The 15,813-nt window shown below is 38.0% G+C and overlaps 2 protein-coding genes across 3 annotated transcripts in view; both read left to right on the top strand.

Annotated features, from left to right (window-relative positions):
* The first annotated feature begins 5,581 nt into the window (after positions 1–5,581).
* Positions 5,582–9,032, top strand: osr2 (odd-skipped related transciption factor 2). Of its 2 annotated transcripts, none has more exons than XM_038291854.1 (4): positions 5,582–5,847; positions 7,334–8,016; positions 8,170–8,269; positions 8,508–9,032. In XM_038291854.1, the coding sequence occupies exons 2-4, from the start codon at positions 7,370–7,372 to the stop codon at positions 8,688–8,690; spliced, it is 930 nt and encodes a 309-aa protein (XP_038147782.1). In that variant the 5' UTR covers positions 5,582–5,847; positions 7,334–7,369; the 3' UTR covers positions 8,691–9,032. The 2 variants fall into 2 exon arrangements, with proteins under 2 accessions (XP_038147782.1, XP_038147783.1); XM_038291855.1 differs by having other exon boundaries at positions 5,583–5,847; positions 8,590–9,032.
* A 3,310-nt stretch (positions 9,033–12,342) lies between these two features.
* Positions 12,343–15,813, top strand: part of LOC119787790 (vacuolar protein sorting-associated protein 13B-like) — a 474,173-nt gene continuing 470,702 nt past the window's right edge. Inside the window, exon 1 of the mRNA XM_038291826.1 lies at positions 12,343–12,464. The gene's annotated coding sequence lies outside the window, so the exon portion shown is untranslated. The remainder of the gene's footprint in view (positions 12,465–15,813) is intronic.

Raw genomic sequence — 15,813 nt, 5'->3', positions numbered from 1 at the left:
AGTGCTATTAAACAGTGGCAGGAGACCAGTGAAGAGAGTGGGCACCGGACAAGCAGATGGAGAAAAGATCCTGCAGGAGACCAGGGGAATGCAGCGTATCCGTAATAAAGTGCACTTTACCTGCTCACTTTAGAGGTCTGGGATATTTTAACTTCAGATTGCTGCAGCAGAAATCAAAAGCAGAAAGTGGAAAAGAAATACAAACAGTGTCTTACATGAAATGTAATAATTTAGATGTGAAAATGACGAATAATAATTATTATTTCCTCTTTTGATGAAGACAGAAAGTGCTACAGCAGAGTAGTTCAAATACTGTCCAATAGGAGGCGGTGTTGTTAAACAAAGAGCAGCTGTCATCTCTGAAAACTAAATGTTATGGTTTGCAGGAAAAAGGTGGTTTTATTCAGACTGTTTTATTTTCTCAGGCAAGAATGAATCTTTGTAGTCACAGAAAAAATACTTCTTGTTTTAAGATAAGGAAGACACGTGTCACTGCCAGATTCAGCAAACTTTGTTTGGCCTCATAAACCCACAACATGAACTGATCAGACCTTCCATGAGCATGATGGAAGGCCTGATCAAGGGATGCTACATCAATTCAAGAATTTATTCCAACATTTCCTCCTTTTTAAAAGCCAAACAGCTCTGGAACTATTTTACCTAGAAGTCTGAATTTTTCTGGAGTTGTGGTGGACATGATGTAGAACTAATGTAATACAATGAGACATGCCTATTCTCACGCATGTTCTCTATTTCTGTGGTTAAAAAAAACAAACTTTGCATCATTTTTGAACTGATGCAGTTTAGGCTGTGTTTTAGTCACACTATTTTCATTTATAGTTTCAGAAATTATAAGCTGTTAGCTTTCAAATGATGAATCACACATGTAATTTTGGCTTACAGTCAGGGGCAGAGTTAGATCGGGGCCATGGCCACCCTTAGCCAATCATTGGCCACCCCTATGGCCACCCCTACGATTTTTCCCTCTATTACAGAAGGTGGCAGCAGTAATATTCTCAAAACATTTACATTTTTCATAAATTACTTACTATTTTTTTCATTTATTCACAATTGCTTGACAACAAACACACTGTGGTTAATTATGTACTTCAATATACTAACATTAAAGATGAAAAGTACAGAATTCATGCTCTTTTCAGAACTAGATTTTGTGTCATGGGGTAAAAGAGAAAAGTATGTGTCTCTGCAAGTCATCTAGGAATCTTTATTGAAATCATAGATAAATAACAATTTTAAGTAATCAATTCATGTAGATTTAGGTACTTGTAAATATCAATTTTATGCAGAATGATTATTGATAAAAGTAGGTAAGTAATGACAATGGAAAAGATTTTTGCCCCAGAACCCAAACCTGAAAGAATTTTATCCACTATAGCTTTTATCCAGAAAGCAAGGATGTTTAAATATATGTGTTTGTTAGCAAAGGTTGTAGGAAAGTATAGTTTGTCTTTATTTAGAAAATATGGATGTTTTGCTGGTTAATTTTCCTGACCCTGCGGTTCAGGCGCCTATCTGCTTTTGGCCACCCCTCGGTCTACATCGGTTATTGTCTGGCCCCCCTTATAAAAATGTTCTAGCTACGTCTCTGCTTACAGTTCCTCAGTTATTTGCTTTTCCATTTAGCTATGCAAAATAGGCAACGATGACTCAAAATTATAGGTGGGTTTTAAGAACTTAAGTCAAGATATAGATCCTACAGATCCACTAGGCCTGCTGGTCCCCAACTTTTCCTTTAGTTTACTTTATTTTTGGTGGAAGATGATTCTAAAAGGTAATACATTTTTTTGTTTGCTTGTTTTGTTTTCTCAAAATTGTAAGGAAATAAGGTAAAAAGGAATTAATCTTTAATTACAATCATTAAAGGCAAAGAAACAAAGGGATTTATGCTTCTGCATCATTTGTAAAGTTTATGAGAGCATAATATTTTCATTTAATAACTTGTATGTTTAAACCAGAAAAAGTTTACAAAGAAACAGCTCTGTTTCACTCTCAACAAACAACTTGTAAGATAATAGAGTCATAACCCCCCCACACTATTTTTCTAGAAACGCACAATTTCAAGTAAAGGGAGAGTGATGTGGAGGAAAATGTGACTCGGGGGTCTTTGAATGAAAAACAGCCTTCCTTAGAGCTGCTTCTGCTGCTGCTGCTGCTGCTGCTGTGGGAGAGGATGAGTGAGAGTGTAGGTGGGGAAGTGGGGGCTTTCAAACCACAGCAGGTAGGCAACAGTGACAGGTTTACCCCCCCCCCCCTCCCTCCTGCTCGTACACTATGGACCTGACATCCTGTCTGCCAGAAAACACAGAACAACACGGCAACACAGAGAGGCAGAAAGAGCCAGAGAGACGCTCCGGAGAAGGCCAGCAGCTCCGGCTTTTCTAAGGAGTTTCACCGGTGGCCGCAGGTAAGGACGACAGGAAGAGATGAAACCGTTCACAGCAGGATGTTTCACAGTCTAACAGAGGAGTTTTAAACATTAGAACGGTGTTAACATTAACACCTTCACAGCAGGGTAGTCTGAGCATTATTATAACAGCAGAGCTGAGAGAGAAACTATTTTATGGTTATAATAAGAAAATTAGACACTGAAATGTGGTTTGTTTTTGTAGGCTAATGTAAAGAACAAAATGTCTGAAATCCAGCTTATTTCTTTGGATGCATTTCTATCAAACTCTGATTCCCATTGGACGTCTATGTCACTTATGGTTATTTAAACAGGAGTGTCAGCCATTACAGGCCTGGCAGCTGCACTGAACTGCAGCTCTGATCCTCTGTGGGAGTCATATTATCATAGAGAAGGATGGCGGCTGCATGGGACTCAGCCTGGGGTCAAAGGGCAAGACATTAACTCTCCAGCTCTGACATTTACCCAAAGTGGAAGGGATACGACAACACATATTTTTATTGTGGAGGTAAAACATAGAAGAGAGGCCAGAATGTTCTGTCCGGAACGTCGGAGCATTCCAAGTGTGATCAAATTCCCAGCTGGACATCTCATGTTTTCTGCTTATTTTAATAACAGCGTCTAGAGAAGAGAAAAGGGACGTCCAGCGAGCCATCCTATAGTTTATTCTTAGAAATCAAGAATTCTCTCAGCAAAGAATAAGATTTAAACAAAAACAAAAAAAACAGAAAAAAGAAAATTAGATGAATAAATAGAAATATGTTTGACCCAGAATTTAATTTTTCACCCAAAGTGGGGGAAATTCAGCTTCAACAGGAAGTCAGAGTTTTGCAGAAAATATTTTGCATACCTGGTGAGAGGTGGGTTTTTATCCGGCTTAAAAATGCAGCATTGATTAATAGAAATGTGATTATCAGTAGGTGTATCTCCTTTAGGGGCCTTCAGAGATCTTAATTTTCTTCTTTTTATTTTTTATCCCTCCTCGGCTCACAAAATAAACATCTAAATTGTTATGATTTTCTGAGTCGAATAGGATATGTCGAGCTGGGCCTTTCATGTGTGCTCTAATCTGTCTCTAGTCGCTTGGTGTTTTGACAGAGAAGATGGAGGCCTGGATGATATGAAACCGAACCAAAAACCACAAGCATGTTGTGTGCAGACGATGTTCTGCTGCTGAACGACAACGAAAATCTGGCTACACATACACGGCTTCATGGACGGATTCAGACTAATGATTTTAGTCATTATATGGCTCACATTGTGGGCTGAAATTTCATCGGCTAGGCCTCAATAACCCAAGGACTGCAGAGGGCCATAAACTCCTTTTTTATCTCTTTCTTCAGTTCTCATTAGGTTTACTCGTCAAAGTATTAAAACAAAAGAATAAAACTCTTCTTTAAATGCAGTCTAATTATGTCCCGTTGGAATATAGCCTCTTGTTTTTACTGCTCTGCCTTAAAAAAAAACGAGAATGTAGTGAAAGTAGTGGTTTTAATTGACCGGCCACTAGGCGGCGCTGCTGACTTGTATTCTGATAAAAATCCTCCTCCTTTCTCATTTTTGCATTAAAAAAAACTAATTTTTCAAACATTTGGGAATGCGGAAGGATTAGGCCACAGGTCAACTGGACCTTTTCAAGCATTGTGATTTTTCTCTTAAAATGCAATATGTTAAGAAAATAAATTCCTTTAATTAGTACTTCTTTAAATTGTTGATTTATTGGGAGAATTATGTGGTGTGTGTTTATTTTCAGTTAGTTTCACTGGAACCATATTGGTGCAGAAAGAAATCATCATGCTTTTAACCAATGAGCAACCAAACTGTGTGAGAAATTCATGAGCAAATGATGCTTTGTCAATTTTTCTAATGTCCACTAAGAGAAGGTCCAAAAAAATGAAAGAAAGAGGAAAGCGTTAAGAAACATATGTTTGTTTAAAAACTTATTCACTGAAAGAAGGAAAATGTTTAAATTTAAACAATTAAAATTTGTCTGATAATTTACACTTTATTATGGGCTGATTGAGGCAAATAGGCCTCATTATTGGAAAGGAACATGTAACAGAGGAGTTTTAAACATTAGAAAATTTGTTTAAATTAAAGCCAATTGTTAGGCTCGTTCATTCTTCTGTTTTTTCTCTAAATTTAAAAAGAAAAAAATATTATAGATTTGTTTTATGATCTCTATATATAAAAATATATAGCCAAAATACATCCAAACCTTTTAACCCAAGGTAATATAAACTTTTTTTTCTTTCTATTTATTTGGAGCGGCTGCTTCAGAAAGCTCCACTTGATTTTATTTAGTGTAAAACTGGATTAAAAAAAACTCGTCTTTAAATTGTTTATTTCTTCTAAGGTAATATATTCAAATAGAGTAAAATTAGTTTAAACATAGCAACCCAATCTTTCTTGAGAACAAAACGAACCTATGGATACAAAAAAATGCGCATTTGTCGCCAAAAGAAAGAAATTATTAATTAAAATTCCATTCAATCTTTAATATTGTATTTTATAATGCAAACTATTTTAAAGGCTAATATTAATAGTGTCTTTATTTCTTAAAATTCTGTGGATCATATTATAAAATGAGCTATAATGTAATTAGTGTTTTCATATCAAACAAGCAAAAAGAAAAATCCAGAGGATCAGTATCAAGTGGTTGAGATTTTGTTTTTCAAACCAAAACCCTGGGATCTGTTTTTTTTTATTTTATTTTTTCTAACCACAATGAAATCAAACTGTTTAACAAGGAGGATCTTGGATGTACTTTCATCAGAAAAGTGAGCTCAAAAACTAAATAACTCTTTCTAAGCTGTTTAAAAATCTCTTCCCCCTCAGATATAAAAAGGCACGTTTTCCAGAGCGTGGAGTTGGAAGGGAAAAAAGGCGCTCAGGGTTTCCCCCACGCGCTTTCCAAACATGTCTCCAGAAAGAAGGTATCAGCCTTGGCCGCGCGGTGTGAGGGGTGTCAAAGGAAGGCAGGTTGAGCTGAACATGGTTCTCTACCATGGTCTGCAGCCTTAGTTGCTATCCAAACACAAATAAACAGAGGGGAACATTGGAGTTAATGACAGAGAAGAGGGGGTGGGTGGGGGGTGGAGGCGTGTCGGAGGGCGGGCTGTGCGCTCCGGAGTCCCGCAGCCCTAAAAAGTGAAGAACCGCACACTTCCAAGCCCAGCTTCGGACAGGACTCCCACGCTGCTGCTGCCGCTGTCTCTCCTCCAAACCTCTTCGCCTCTTTCCACAACTTTTCACAACTTGTCACATCCCAGCAGAGGTCCGAGACATCAGAGTTTGGCTGCATGGCTACATGAAAAGTTTCATGGACTTGGATGTTGGAAACGTTTTATTGGAGCTCGTCGCCTGTGTAGTTACTGTGGATTACTGACATACCGCAGGACCCTTGGCAGCTTCTCATTGGGGTAAGATTGTGTTTGGCAGGGTGCATGTCAGCCCGGAGGGGAAAGGAGCCACTATCCTGTCAGATCCCTTAGAAAAAAACCCAAAAACATTTCATTAAAAAGAATAAAATAACCAACTTCTGCAGCTTATTGATCCAAAAGAATTAAAACTTCTTTCTTGTACCTATTTTATTTAATAATATGATGGGATGATCTCTCTGCTGACAGCAGACATGAGTCTCTCACGTTGTGACATCACTGACCTCTGTCCAGAGCGCAAAGCGTCCCTGAAGCTGACAGTGGCCTTCGCCTTGGCTATTATTTAAAAAACAGCGTCTAGATGGGATTTTAACAGCAAGACATTTAAGCTACTTGTTAAATGAACAACAAGAAGAAAAAGTCCAAAGGTGAGAAGAGAATAGCTGAACTAAAGCTGCTCCAGTGGCCAATCAACAAGTGTCTGAATGATTTATGCTGCACCTGTGCAAAGACATATTTAAAACCCGCATCAATGAGACATGGAAGGGGAAGTTTAAAAGATATGTTGGTTAAAAAAAAATGCAAAACTAAATATCATGTTCAGCCTGTCCGATCACCGGCTTCACAGAGCTCCATGTCTGTCCCCAGGTGCGCCAAACAGCGCGCAGGTTACTGCGGGATTATAACCATGTTTGACCTTCTACCGTCCTTTATAAGTCTGCTTTTTAAAAGAAGAGATCCAAATAATTTGCTGGATTATATCCAGTTCCGCTTTCACCATCTGGAGGGGTTAACTTCCATTTTTCTTCCTCCTTCTTTTTTTTTTCTGTGGGCAAAACATAACTTGTAGCCATTTTAGCCAAGCCGCAAAAACGGAAGCAGTCCAGCTCTCTTCATCTCACCTCATCGTTCATATAAAAGCAGCTCCTTTATTACCAGTAAATAAGGTTCTGTGAAAGGTTGGCCTGGAAATGCCGAGAGGTTAGGCTGCCAAAGGGGGGCAGACACGCCATATACAAACATAGACTAAATCTAATGTAGTAAATAAATATTTAGGGGGAAAAAAATCTATGAATATTTGTTTGGGGTTTATTTTATTTAATGTGCTGCTTTCTTTTAAATAATGCGGGACTTCCTCCTGAAATCACTGTTTGTTGTGGTAATCAGAAGTGCTGCTTTTGACACCTTCCCAGTGTAGGCTGATTACAGTTTCGATTAGTTATTTTCTACTATTATTCAGAGACGCGATGTGATTAAAATCTCACGTTTGTGCGTAATTTTCTCTGCAATGGATGAAAGAAATGAATATATAAAAATATGCACTATTTATTATTTAATTTTGGTTAGAAGTTTTTTATTAGGTTTCCCATATTTTTCTAATGCATATAGTCAGATATTTAAGATGTATAAATTAGCTGTATATATAGTTTTTGTGCGTGTAACCATTTGTAAAAGCCACTTAATTAGTTATTCTGAGTTTGACGTTAACACGTAACTTTCATTGCCTTCTAATTTCTGTCTCCCGCAGGGTTTTACAGCTTCTTCTGCAGAGGTCTGAGCCGACATGGGGAGCAAAGCTCTGCACGCTCCGATCCCCCTGCACCCACCCCTGCAGTTCACCAACCTCTCCTTCCTGCAGGCCGTCAACACTTTCCCCGCCGACCAGCTGCAGGGACTGTACGGCCTCAGCGCGGTGCAAACCATGCATATGAACCACTGGACTCTTGGCTACCCGCACATGCAAGGACTGAGGTCGACGATCACGGCGGCCGCTCAGGGTCTGGTGGACCCCAGGATCCCCTTCCCAGCGTTGCCCTTCACAGCGGCCGCGCATCTCTTCCATCCGAAACAGGCCGCCGTTACGCACGGCGTCCAGCCGCATCACAAGGACAGACCCAGGTTTGACTTTGCCAACCTGGCCCTAGCTGCCACCCAGGAGGACCCGCCAAAGGCTGCGGATCTGGCAAAGCTGGCATCGGGACTAGGGGGGGCCATCTCCGAGCTGAGCAAGCTGTCCCCTGACAGAAAACCCACCCGGGGCAGACTTCCTTCCAAGACTAAAAAGGAGTTTATTTGCAAGTTCTGTGGCAGACATTTCACCAAGTCCTACAACCTGCTCATCCATGAGAGGACCCACACAGACGAGCGGCCCTACACCTGCGATATTTGTCACAAGGCTTTCAGGAGACAGGACCATCTCAGAGACCACAGGTGAGACAGAAAACCAGCCTTCCTGCAGCATCTCTCACTTTAGTTTTTAAAAATAGCTTTTTAAAAAGCCTTTGTATATTTCTCTTTGCTCTGCAAATGTGTTTTTAACCGAATACCTGCAGACACTGATGAAGTGCCATTTCTGTTTCCCAGATATATCCACTCCAAGGAAAAACCATTCAAATGTCAAGAATGTGGTAAGGGATTCTGTCAGTCCCGCACCCTAGCCGTCCATAAAACCTTACACATGCAGGTAAGCTCAGAACAGCCCTGATCTTAAATGCTAAAAATAAAATCCAAACAAATCCTGATGTCTACTGCATGCATGGGGTATATAGAGCAGACTTTAAAAAAATGCAGCATTTGGCCCATGATCTAAAAACCAAATTTAAAGATAAACTCAGAAAATGTTCACTAAAGCTGACATGTTTGAAAGATCTGAGGTGTACAATTAAAGGGAATAATCCTTTGCTTGCTTTAAATCTAAACAGGAGTCTCCCCACAAATGCCCCACATGCGGAAGAACCTTTAATCAAAGAAGTAACCTGAAAACTCACCTTCTCACCCATACAGACATCAAGCCCTACAGCTGTGGCCGCTGCGGAAAGGTGTTTCGGCGCAACTGTGACTTGCGACGGCACAGTTTGACGCACAGCCCAGATCAGGACTACTAGGCCCTGGACAGACTAATACAAAAATAAAGTAAAAAAAAAAAAAGAAGGAAGAAAAAAGGACAAAAGTCGACAGGAAGGTTCACCGAATTCTTTTTTTTTTTTTTTTTTGTCATCAAAGAGACTTTCCAAACCAGGACCTCGTTGCCTTGCTGCGCGTTTTTTTTTTACCGAGGAGATTTGTTTGCACCTCAAGGAGAAACCAAAGAAGCCATGAAAACCAACACCCAGCTTCCCCTGCACCTGTAAATACAGACTGTGTATAAAAAAAAAAAAAAAATGAAGATAAAAATAAATAAAATGTTTGTTTTTATTTTCTTCTTCTGACCTTGAAATAACATAATTGTCAGCAAAAGTCATAAGTTTAAAGTATGTTAAAAATGTATTTTAGAAATAAATATTTTCAAGACACAAGTGCACTCGTCCTGTTCCTTTCTTTTTTCTTTTTTCTCTCCAACCCAATATTGCTCCAGCTCTGAAAAACCAAACGTGGAGAAAACAGCTAATCTTAGGCCTCCGCTGTGACTCATTGTTGGAGTTCATTCACTTTAATTAGGAAGCATGTAAGAACAGGAGGACTCCATGCAGGAAGAGGACTCTGATCATAAGAGTGACTGTTTAATTACAGCAGTTGTTGGTCTTGTTTCTGAATAAAAGGGCTCTGATATTATTGTCCTGAGGCTGATAAGAATATTAGGCGCATTAGGAGCCGCATCACGTCTTTATCTGCAGCATGCACTGCTGATTGTGTCATTGACCTGCCAAACGGAAGGAGGAGGAACCAAAGGCTTTTTAATAAATATGTGGACTACTAACCTGCAGAGATTAAAATAATGAGAACACATGCAAGCAAAAAGCTGGCAACAATATTAAAAAAGAAAGACAACAGTTCTTCATCTGCATTATAAAGTTAATGCAATACCATGCATGCTTTGTATTAGGCTGATTGAAATGATTATTTCTTAAATTATTTAAACATGAACCGATGGGCGCTCCAGAGCCGATCGAGGTTCACTGTTGACTGCATTTGGATTCAATCCAGTTGAACTCTGACCGCAGCCACAGATTAACCTCCAGGGCTCTGATTTGTAATAGGATGAGCTGATATATCATATTTTTTATTATTATTCGGTAGACCTATAAAAAACAAAGCCACTGATCACAGCGTCCTGTTGTTCCCACCCATCAGTGCTCTTATATATCGGTTGGCAAAACAGAAAGATAAACAAGCAGGCCTAAATTAGAATGATAGAAAGCTGAATGCATGCAGTGAGTCTAAATAAAAGACCGAAAACCCCGAAAGATGTCTTAAAAAATGCATTTATTTTAAAAGTCTGTACAGATGGTAATTCCTGCTAGAAAGTCAGATTAGGATTATACACTTTAGTCGAGATTTAGGCGAGATTCTGGAGCAACAAGGACGGATTAAGCCTGTTTAAATCTGCTTTTAGGTTTTCTTTACAACTTGTAATGTTGGACTATTTTTGGAATTAATAATAATAATAATAATAATAATAATAATAATAATAATAATAATGAAATATGTTGTTTGCAGTATATATTTAGATTCTTTTATATAGCTTAACCCGTCAACATTTTTTTTGCATTATTTACACATTTACGCTTCATGATGCATTTTGTCCCTTTTAAAAATATATGTTTATCAGGGAATAAAGGCGTGAATTCATAGTGACAGTTTTTTATATTTACATTTTTTAAAGTCCGTTTTAAGTTTTTATTGGTTAGAATTATTTTTTTTTTACATACTACATACATTTTTACAATTACAGTTAATTTTACACTGACTCATTTTTCTAACGTCCACATTTGTTTGTCCATTTTTTTCTATAATAATTTTGCTGCTGGAAACACCAGAATTTTCCCATTGTTGGACAATAAAGGGATTTTCAATTATTGTCTATTCTATTCTATTTTATTCTTTTCTTTTCTTTATATTTTCACACATTTTTCGGGAGCATCTTTTGTGAAAAGAAGAAAAATTACACTAGCCCTTCCTTACTTAAACAGATTCAAATAATCTGCTTTTCAGAAATCCAGTAAAATATAAATAATATTAGTAGCGTATTGCTGATGCACTAAAGAGGAAACAGAATGTTTATTAGAGAGGAGTTTGTTAGAGGACAGTTGAGTCCTGGCCTCAGTGATCTCCATTAGGAAGGAGTGAGTGGACACTCTGGGCCTCACTCAGCCTTATCTAACTGACAGGTTAGAGGCTGCAGGCCAATGGGATCCGCTGTCCTCACTTCCTATCGTTATATGACCTTATATGCGGGAAAACACTTTGGAGAATAAGGAACCCGTTCCAGAATTACTTTATTACACCTGCTACAGCTAAATGCAATTTGAGATTTTATTGCTTTCCAAAGAGGCCACTGATTTTTAATTGATTCAAATCCAAACCCCTGCTTGTTTTTCAAAACGAACTTTAAAGCATTATCCAGCAACGGAATTAATTGCAACAATTAAATCAGCTCAGTAATAAACGAATTTCTATACAGGTGTAAAAAACAAAATGTTTAAAAAATGTTTTAACTTTCTTTTCTTTTCATTATAACACATTTTTTTATGATTTATCATCCATTTCTAATATTTTTTTCCCTAACGACAGTTTATTTCATGGCAATATCAGCCAATCCCCCCAACATTAGAAGTTATCTTTAGGGCGATTTGCATCAGATTAGAAGTGCAAAATGAAAAGAAAGATAATGTTACAGAAAAAAACAGGATTTCATAGTAATAAATATCTCACTATTTAGATTTTTTTTTCTCGCTTCACGTTTTAAATAAAAGCAGTCAGGGCAGGGATCCTGTTTCTACTGCAGGGGATAAAAACTGCTAATTAACTTTGTCATTACTCCCATCACTCATGATTCAACAATCGAGTTTATAAATTCGCTTTTGTAAATACAATTTATTTTGACTGATATCAAACTACTTCTTCCTTCACTTCATATCAGTCCAGTCCTCCTCACACACAGCCTCCAATTGGATTATCCTACTGCTGAAACATTTCCATGCACTGCTTTCAAATATGGCTTTGTTAGAAAAAATACAGAAAAAAAAATGAGGGTGAAAAAATGTGCCTTCAGGTCTAAATAAATAAAAACAATGATAAAAAAAACACATGGACCACAAAAAACAGCAGTAATCCAGTGACGTGATATCAGCAGAACCCTGTTGTGTTTAGGATGACAGATTATTTCAGGATTAAATTGCATTTTATAAACATACCTAGCAGAGGAAAATGATACGTTATAATGATTTATATTCGACCTACTGCATGGATTTATCATAAAGAGATTGAGCTTTTTTCCTTCAAAATAGCAGATTAGGGTGTTTTTAAAAATGAAGATCATAATCTTAGTTGTAAAACACTTCTTCATATATCTAAGAGATGATAGCCAACACTCAAAATTTACACCTAAAATAAGATGCCAGTTATGTAATATTGATCAGAACATAAACGCATTAAACAGTTTTTTAAAACCATTAAGCATAAAAATTATAACAGTGCTGACCACAGAAGAAACAAATCGTTGGTTGAAAACATATTAGTTTTCGTCTGAATGCGTGAACCGGGTTGGGAAAAGCCTTTTTTCCTACGAACACAAAGGCATCATTGGAAATACGGAAGCCGCGTTGGTGTTTACAGATGACGTCGGAGCTGTAGCCGCTATGAGATGTAGCTGACAGGAGAAAAATGCTTCTTTAAAAGTGGAATTCAAGAAATAGTCACCGGGCAGAAGCTGTAATCAAGTAAGGACTTTATTTCCGTTTCATTATCCTCGTGTTCTGGCTTAGAATGTCGTTTTATTAACCGTAGTTCAGCTTTTTTTCAGCAGGGTACGATGCTGCTGATGACAGGTATGGCTAGCACAGATAGCCTCTCACTTAAAACAGCTCCTCACAATGTTAAACTTTGTAGTAAAACTTCACCAACGGTTTATTCATGTCTCTATCGTTTTTGAAACATGGCTGGTAATTATTGGTGTTACTTCTCAATCTTTGAATTTTGAAAGGAAGCGCTACATTAGCTCATAGCTTTAGCGGCTGCTTTAAAACTTTCAACTGCTAAAAGTTAAACACTGATATAAAGATAAAGAGACATGGAAATTATCTACATGTTAAAGGATATTAAGGTTATCCTGTAATTGCAGAGGAAAATACGCCACAAGTTTTATTAAATAATAGTATGAATTAAATGGCATTAGATGATGAATTATATTCTAACGTTAAAATATGCTAAATGTTTCTGTGTTTTGTAGCGAAAATGAACAAAAATGACGCCAGTGAGGCTGATATATTTATTTATAGTCCCCTTTCTTAAGCAGCTATATCAATACAGGCAAAATACACAACAAATGCCTGAGTTTTGCCTTTGATGAGAGCAGTTTAACAATTAATCAACTTATATTTATTTAATCACACTGGTTAGAATATAAAAAGATTAAATGTGCTTGACTGTATCTCTCATCATTTCATTCTTGGCTATGAATGTTTTCTCCAGTTAGATGTTTCTTGTTTTCTATCCAGCTGTGAAATGTCTCAGTACTTCCTTTTGCATCTGCACCTTTGCAGAGGTGGGAGATGTGGAGACATCCAGTCATCTCTATGGCTACGTTCACACTGCAGCCTGAAGTGACCCAAATCCGATTTTTTTGGCCCATATGCGACCTGGATCTGATCTTTTCATGACAGTCTGAACAACACAGATCTGATTTTTTCAATGCGACCCAGGCCACTTGGCTATGTGGTCCTGAATCCGATACGTATCTAATCTTGTTAAATTCCCCGGGCGCCGCACAATGGCAGTCCACTGCTCCCCAAGGGGATGGGTTAAATGCAGATAATTCATTTTGTTGCACTGTACTTGTGACAGTGGAATGACAATAAATTGTATTCTATTCTATTTTATTCTATTCATCTGACCTGAACGTCATTAATACCTGACAAAGCTCACTATTCTGCTTCTTGCTGCACAGAAGCAACAAGAAACACAACACCAATTGTGGACGCTAATGCAGAGAGCAGTATTTATGTTTACCCATCTTGAAAAGATTGTTTTTTTTTGTTTTTTTGTTTTTCCTGTCTGGCAATGTGACAATAAGAATAATTGTCTTTATGCCAAAAAGAGCCCAACAGATTTTGCTTTCACAAGTGGAGCAGTACGGCTATTGCCATAATCTTCTGCTTTATTTATGCATACAAATAGTGTTGCTATAATTCATGCAGGGAGTATTACATATTAAATGGACACTGCAATGTAAGTAGAGTGAAGTAGGGTAAAGATTGGCTTTTTAATTTTGGGATAGATCACTAGATGCGCTTCAGCGCTACCATCCATGTTTACTTCTGTAAACGCAGAGCATTCTGGCCTGCGAGACACCTGTGTTGTATGACTGTAGTTCATACAGGAGATCACATACAAGTCGCATATATTTGGAAATGTGAACGGCAACGCAAAAAAAAAAAAAAAAAAAAAAAAAAAAAATCGGAATTGAGCATCAAGGCCTGCAGTGTGAACATAGCCTGTGACATGTATTTGTTCTGCCCAGCCACTGAACCAGGTAAGTACAATCTGCACAATTCACTTGGCTCAGTGGCTGGGCAGAGCAAATACATGTCATAGAGATGACTTGTTGATTCCACATGTCGTACCTCTGGTTACTAGTAACAAAAAGAGTTTAAATAAATCAGCTGTTCAGGGAGTATTTCATTTTTTTTTTCCATAGATAAACAGAATTGCCCTTGGTAGTTTCCATGCATTCCATAAAAAGTTAAAAACAATCCACTCGATTTTGTTTCCAAGTTTGAAGATGTTTCTCTTCCCATCAAGGAATCTTTTTCAATTCAAAATGTCAGGAATACCTTTGAGTTCGAGGTTTTGTACAGTAGCTCAACAAAGCCTTGTTTTTGTTTTGAAAACAAGCAAATTGGAACGGACAAACGGGTCAAACCCTTTGAAATGGGGTCGTTTGGCTTTTTTTGGTCGTTCTTTGGCTTCCACTGCATGTGTAACTAATCTGTTACAAGATTCGCTGTCTGACATTCATATTTTGCTTTCACATGATATTCTGTCTGTTCAAGTCCTTGCTCCATCCATCTCAGTGGTTGTTTCCCAGGACAGCTGTGGCTACAGATTAGCTCACCACCATCAGCATATGAATGTATCATTCAATTTAGTGTGGAGTTTTTTTTGCAGTCCTCATACTTCTGCTCCTTAAGAGTCTGTTTTCCAAAAAATGCATACTGATACTTTATAAAGCATTTCTCACCTTATACAGTGCCCAAACTGCTGATCCTGTTATCAACTAGTAAAAATGTCCTGATGTGAAAATGTAAGATAAAATTATTCTTGGCTTGAATAAAAAATGTTTTTTATGTCTGCATACAAAATGGACATAAACACAATAAATGAAACTAGAACATTGAAATGTGACATCTGTAGCCACTTTGGTGTGCACACAACAGGTAGCGGAAAAGTTATACATGTTAGGAATGAGAAAAATCCAGACGCAACCCTATGGCTTAAGGCTATGTTCACACTGCAGGCCTTGATGCTCAATTCCGGCTTTTTTTGTGAAATCCATTTTTTTTTGCCTTGCCATTCACATTTCCAAATATATGCGACTTGTATGTGATCTCCTGTGTAAACTGCATTCATACAGGTTAAGTGTCCCGCATGCGCAGTAGAGGACGCAATGACTTCACAAGCAAACGTTGTCTGTGTATACAGAAGTAAACATGGATGGTAGCGCTGGAGAACATCTAGCGATGTTTCCCAACCTTAAAAACTCAATCTTTCCAAGACGGTTAAACATAAATACTGCTCTCCGCATCATCGTCTGCCATTGCTGTTGTTTTTCTTGCCACTTCTGTGTAGCAAGAAACAGAAGAGTGACTACTGTCGGGTGTTAATGACATTCAGGCCAGATGAATGCGACCTGGTCGTTCGCACACAGGTAGTCTTTGAAAAGATCAGATTCGTATCAGATCCAGGACCACAGAGCCAATTGGCCTGGGTCACATTGAAAAAAATCAGATCTGTGTTGTTCAGACAGCCATGAAAAGATCAGATGGGCCAAAAAATTGGATTTGGGTCGCT

The sequence above is a fragment of the Cyprinodon tularosa genome, unplaced genomic scaffold, assembly GCF_016077235.1.
Source record: "Cyprinodon tularosa strain WSP-4 unplaced genomic scaffold, ASM1607723v1 ctg301, whole genome shotgun sequence".
Lineage (NCBI taxonomy): Eukaryota > Metazoa > Chordata > Actinopteri > Cyprinodontiformes > Cyprinodontidae > Cyprinodon > Cyprinodon tularosa.
Note: the sequence above shows the minus strand (reverse complement) of the source record. Positions and strands in the feature narration are given on the sequence as shown.

Coding starts and splice junctions, on each gene's coding strand:
- osr2 (XM_038291854.1), top strand. CDS start 7,370: ATGGGGAGCAAAGCTCTGCACGCTCCGATCCCCCTGCACCCACCCCTG. Junction 8,017..8,169: donor GACCATCTCAGAGACCACAG/GTGAGACAGAAA, acceptor TCTGTTTCCCAG/ATATATCCACTCCAAGGAAA. Junction 8,270..8,507: donor ATAAAACCTTACACATGCAG/GTAAGCTCAGAA, acceptor AAATCTAAACAG/GAGTCTCCCCACAAATGCCC.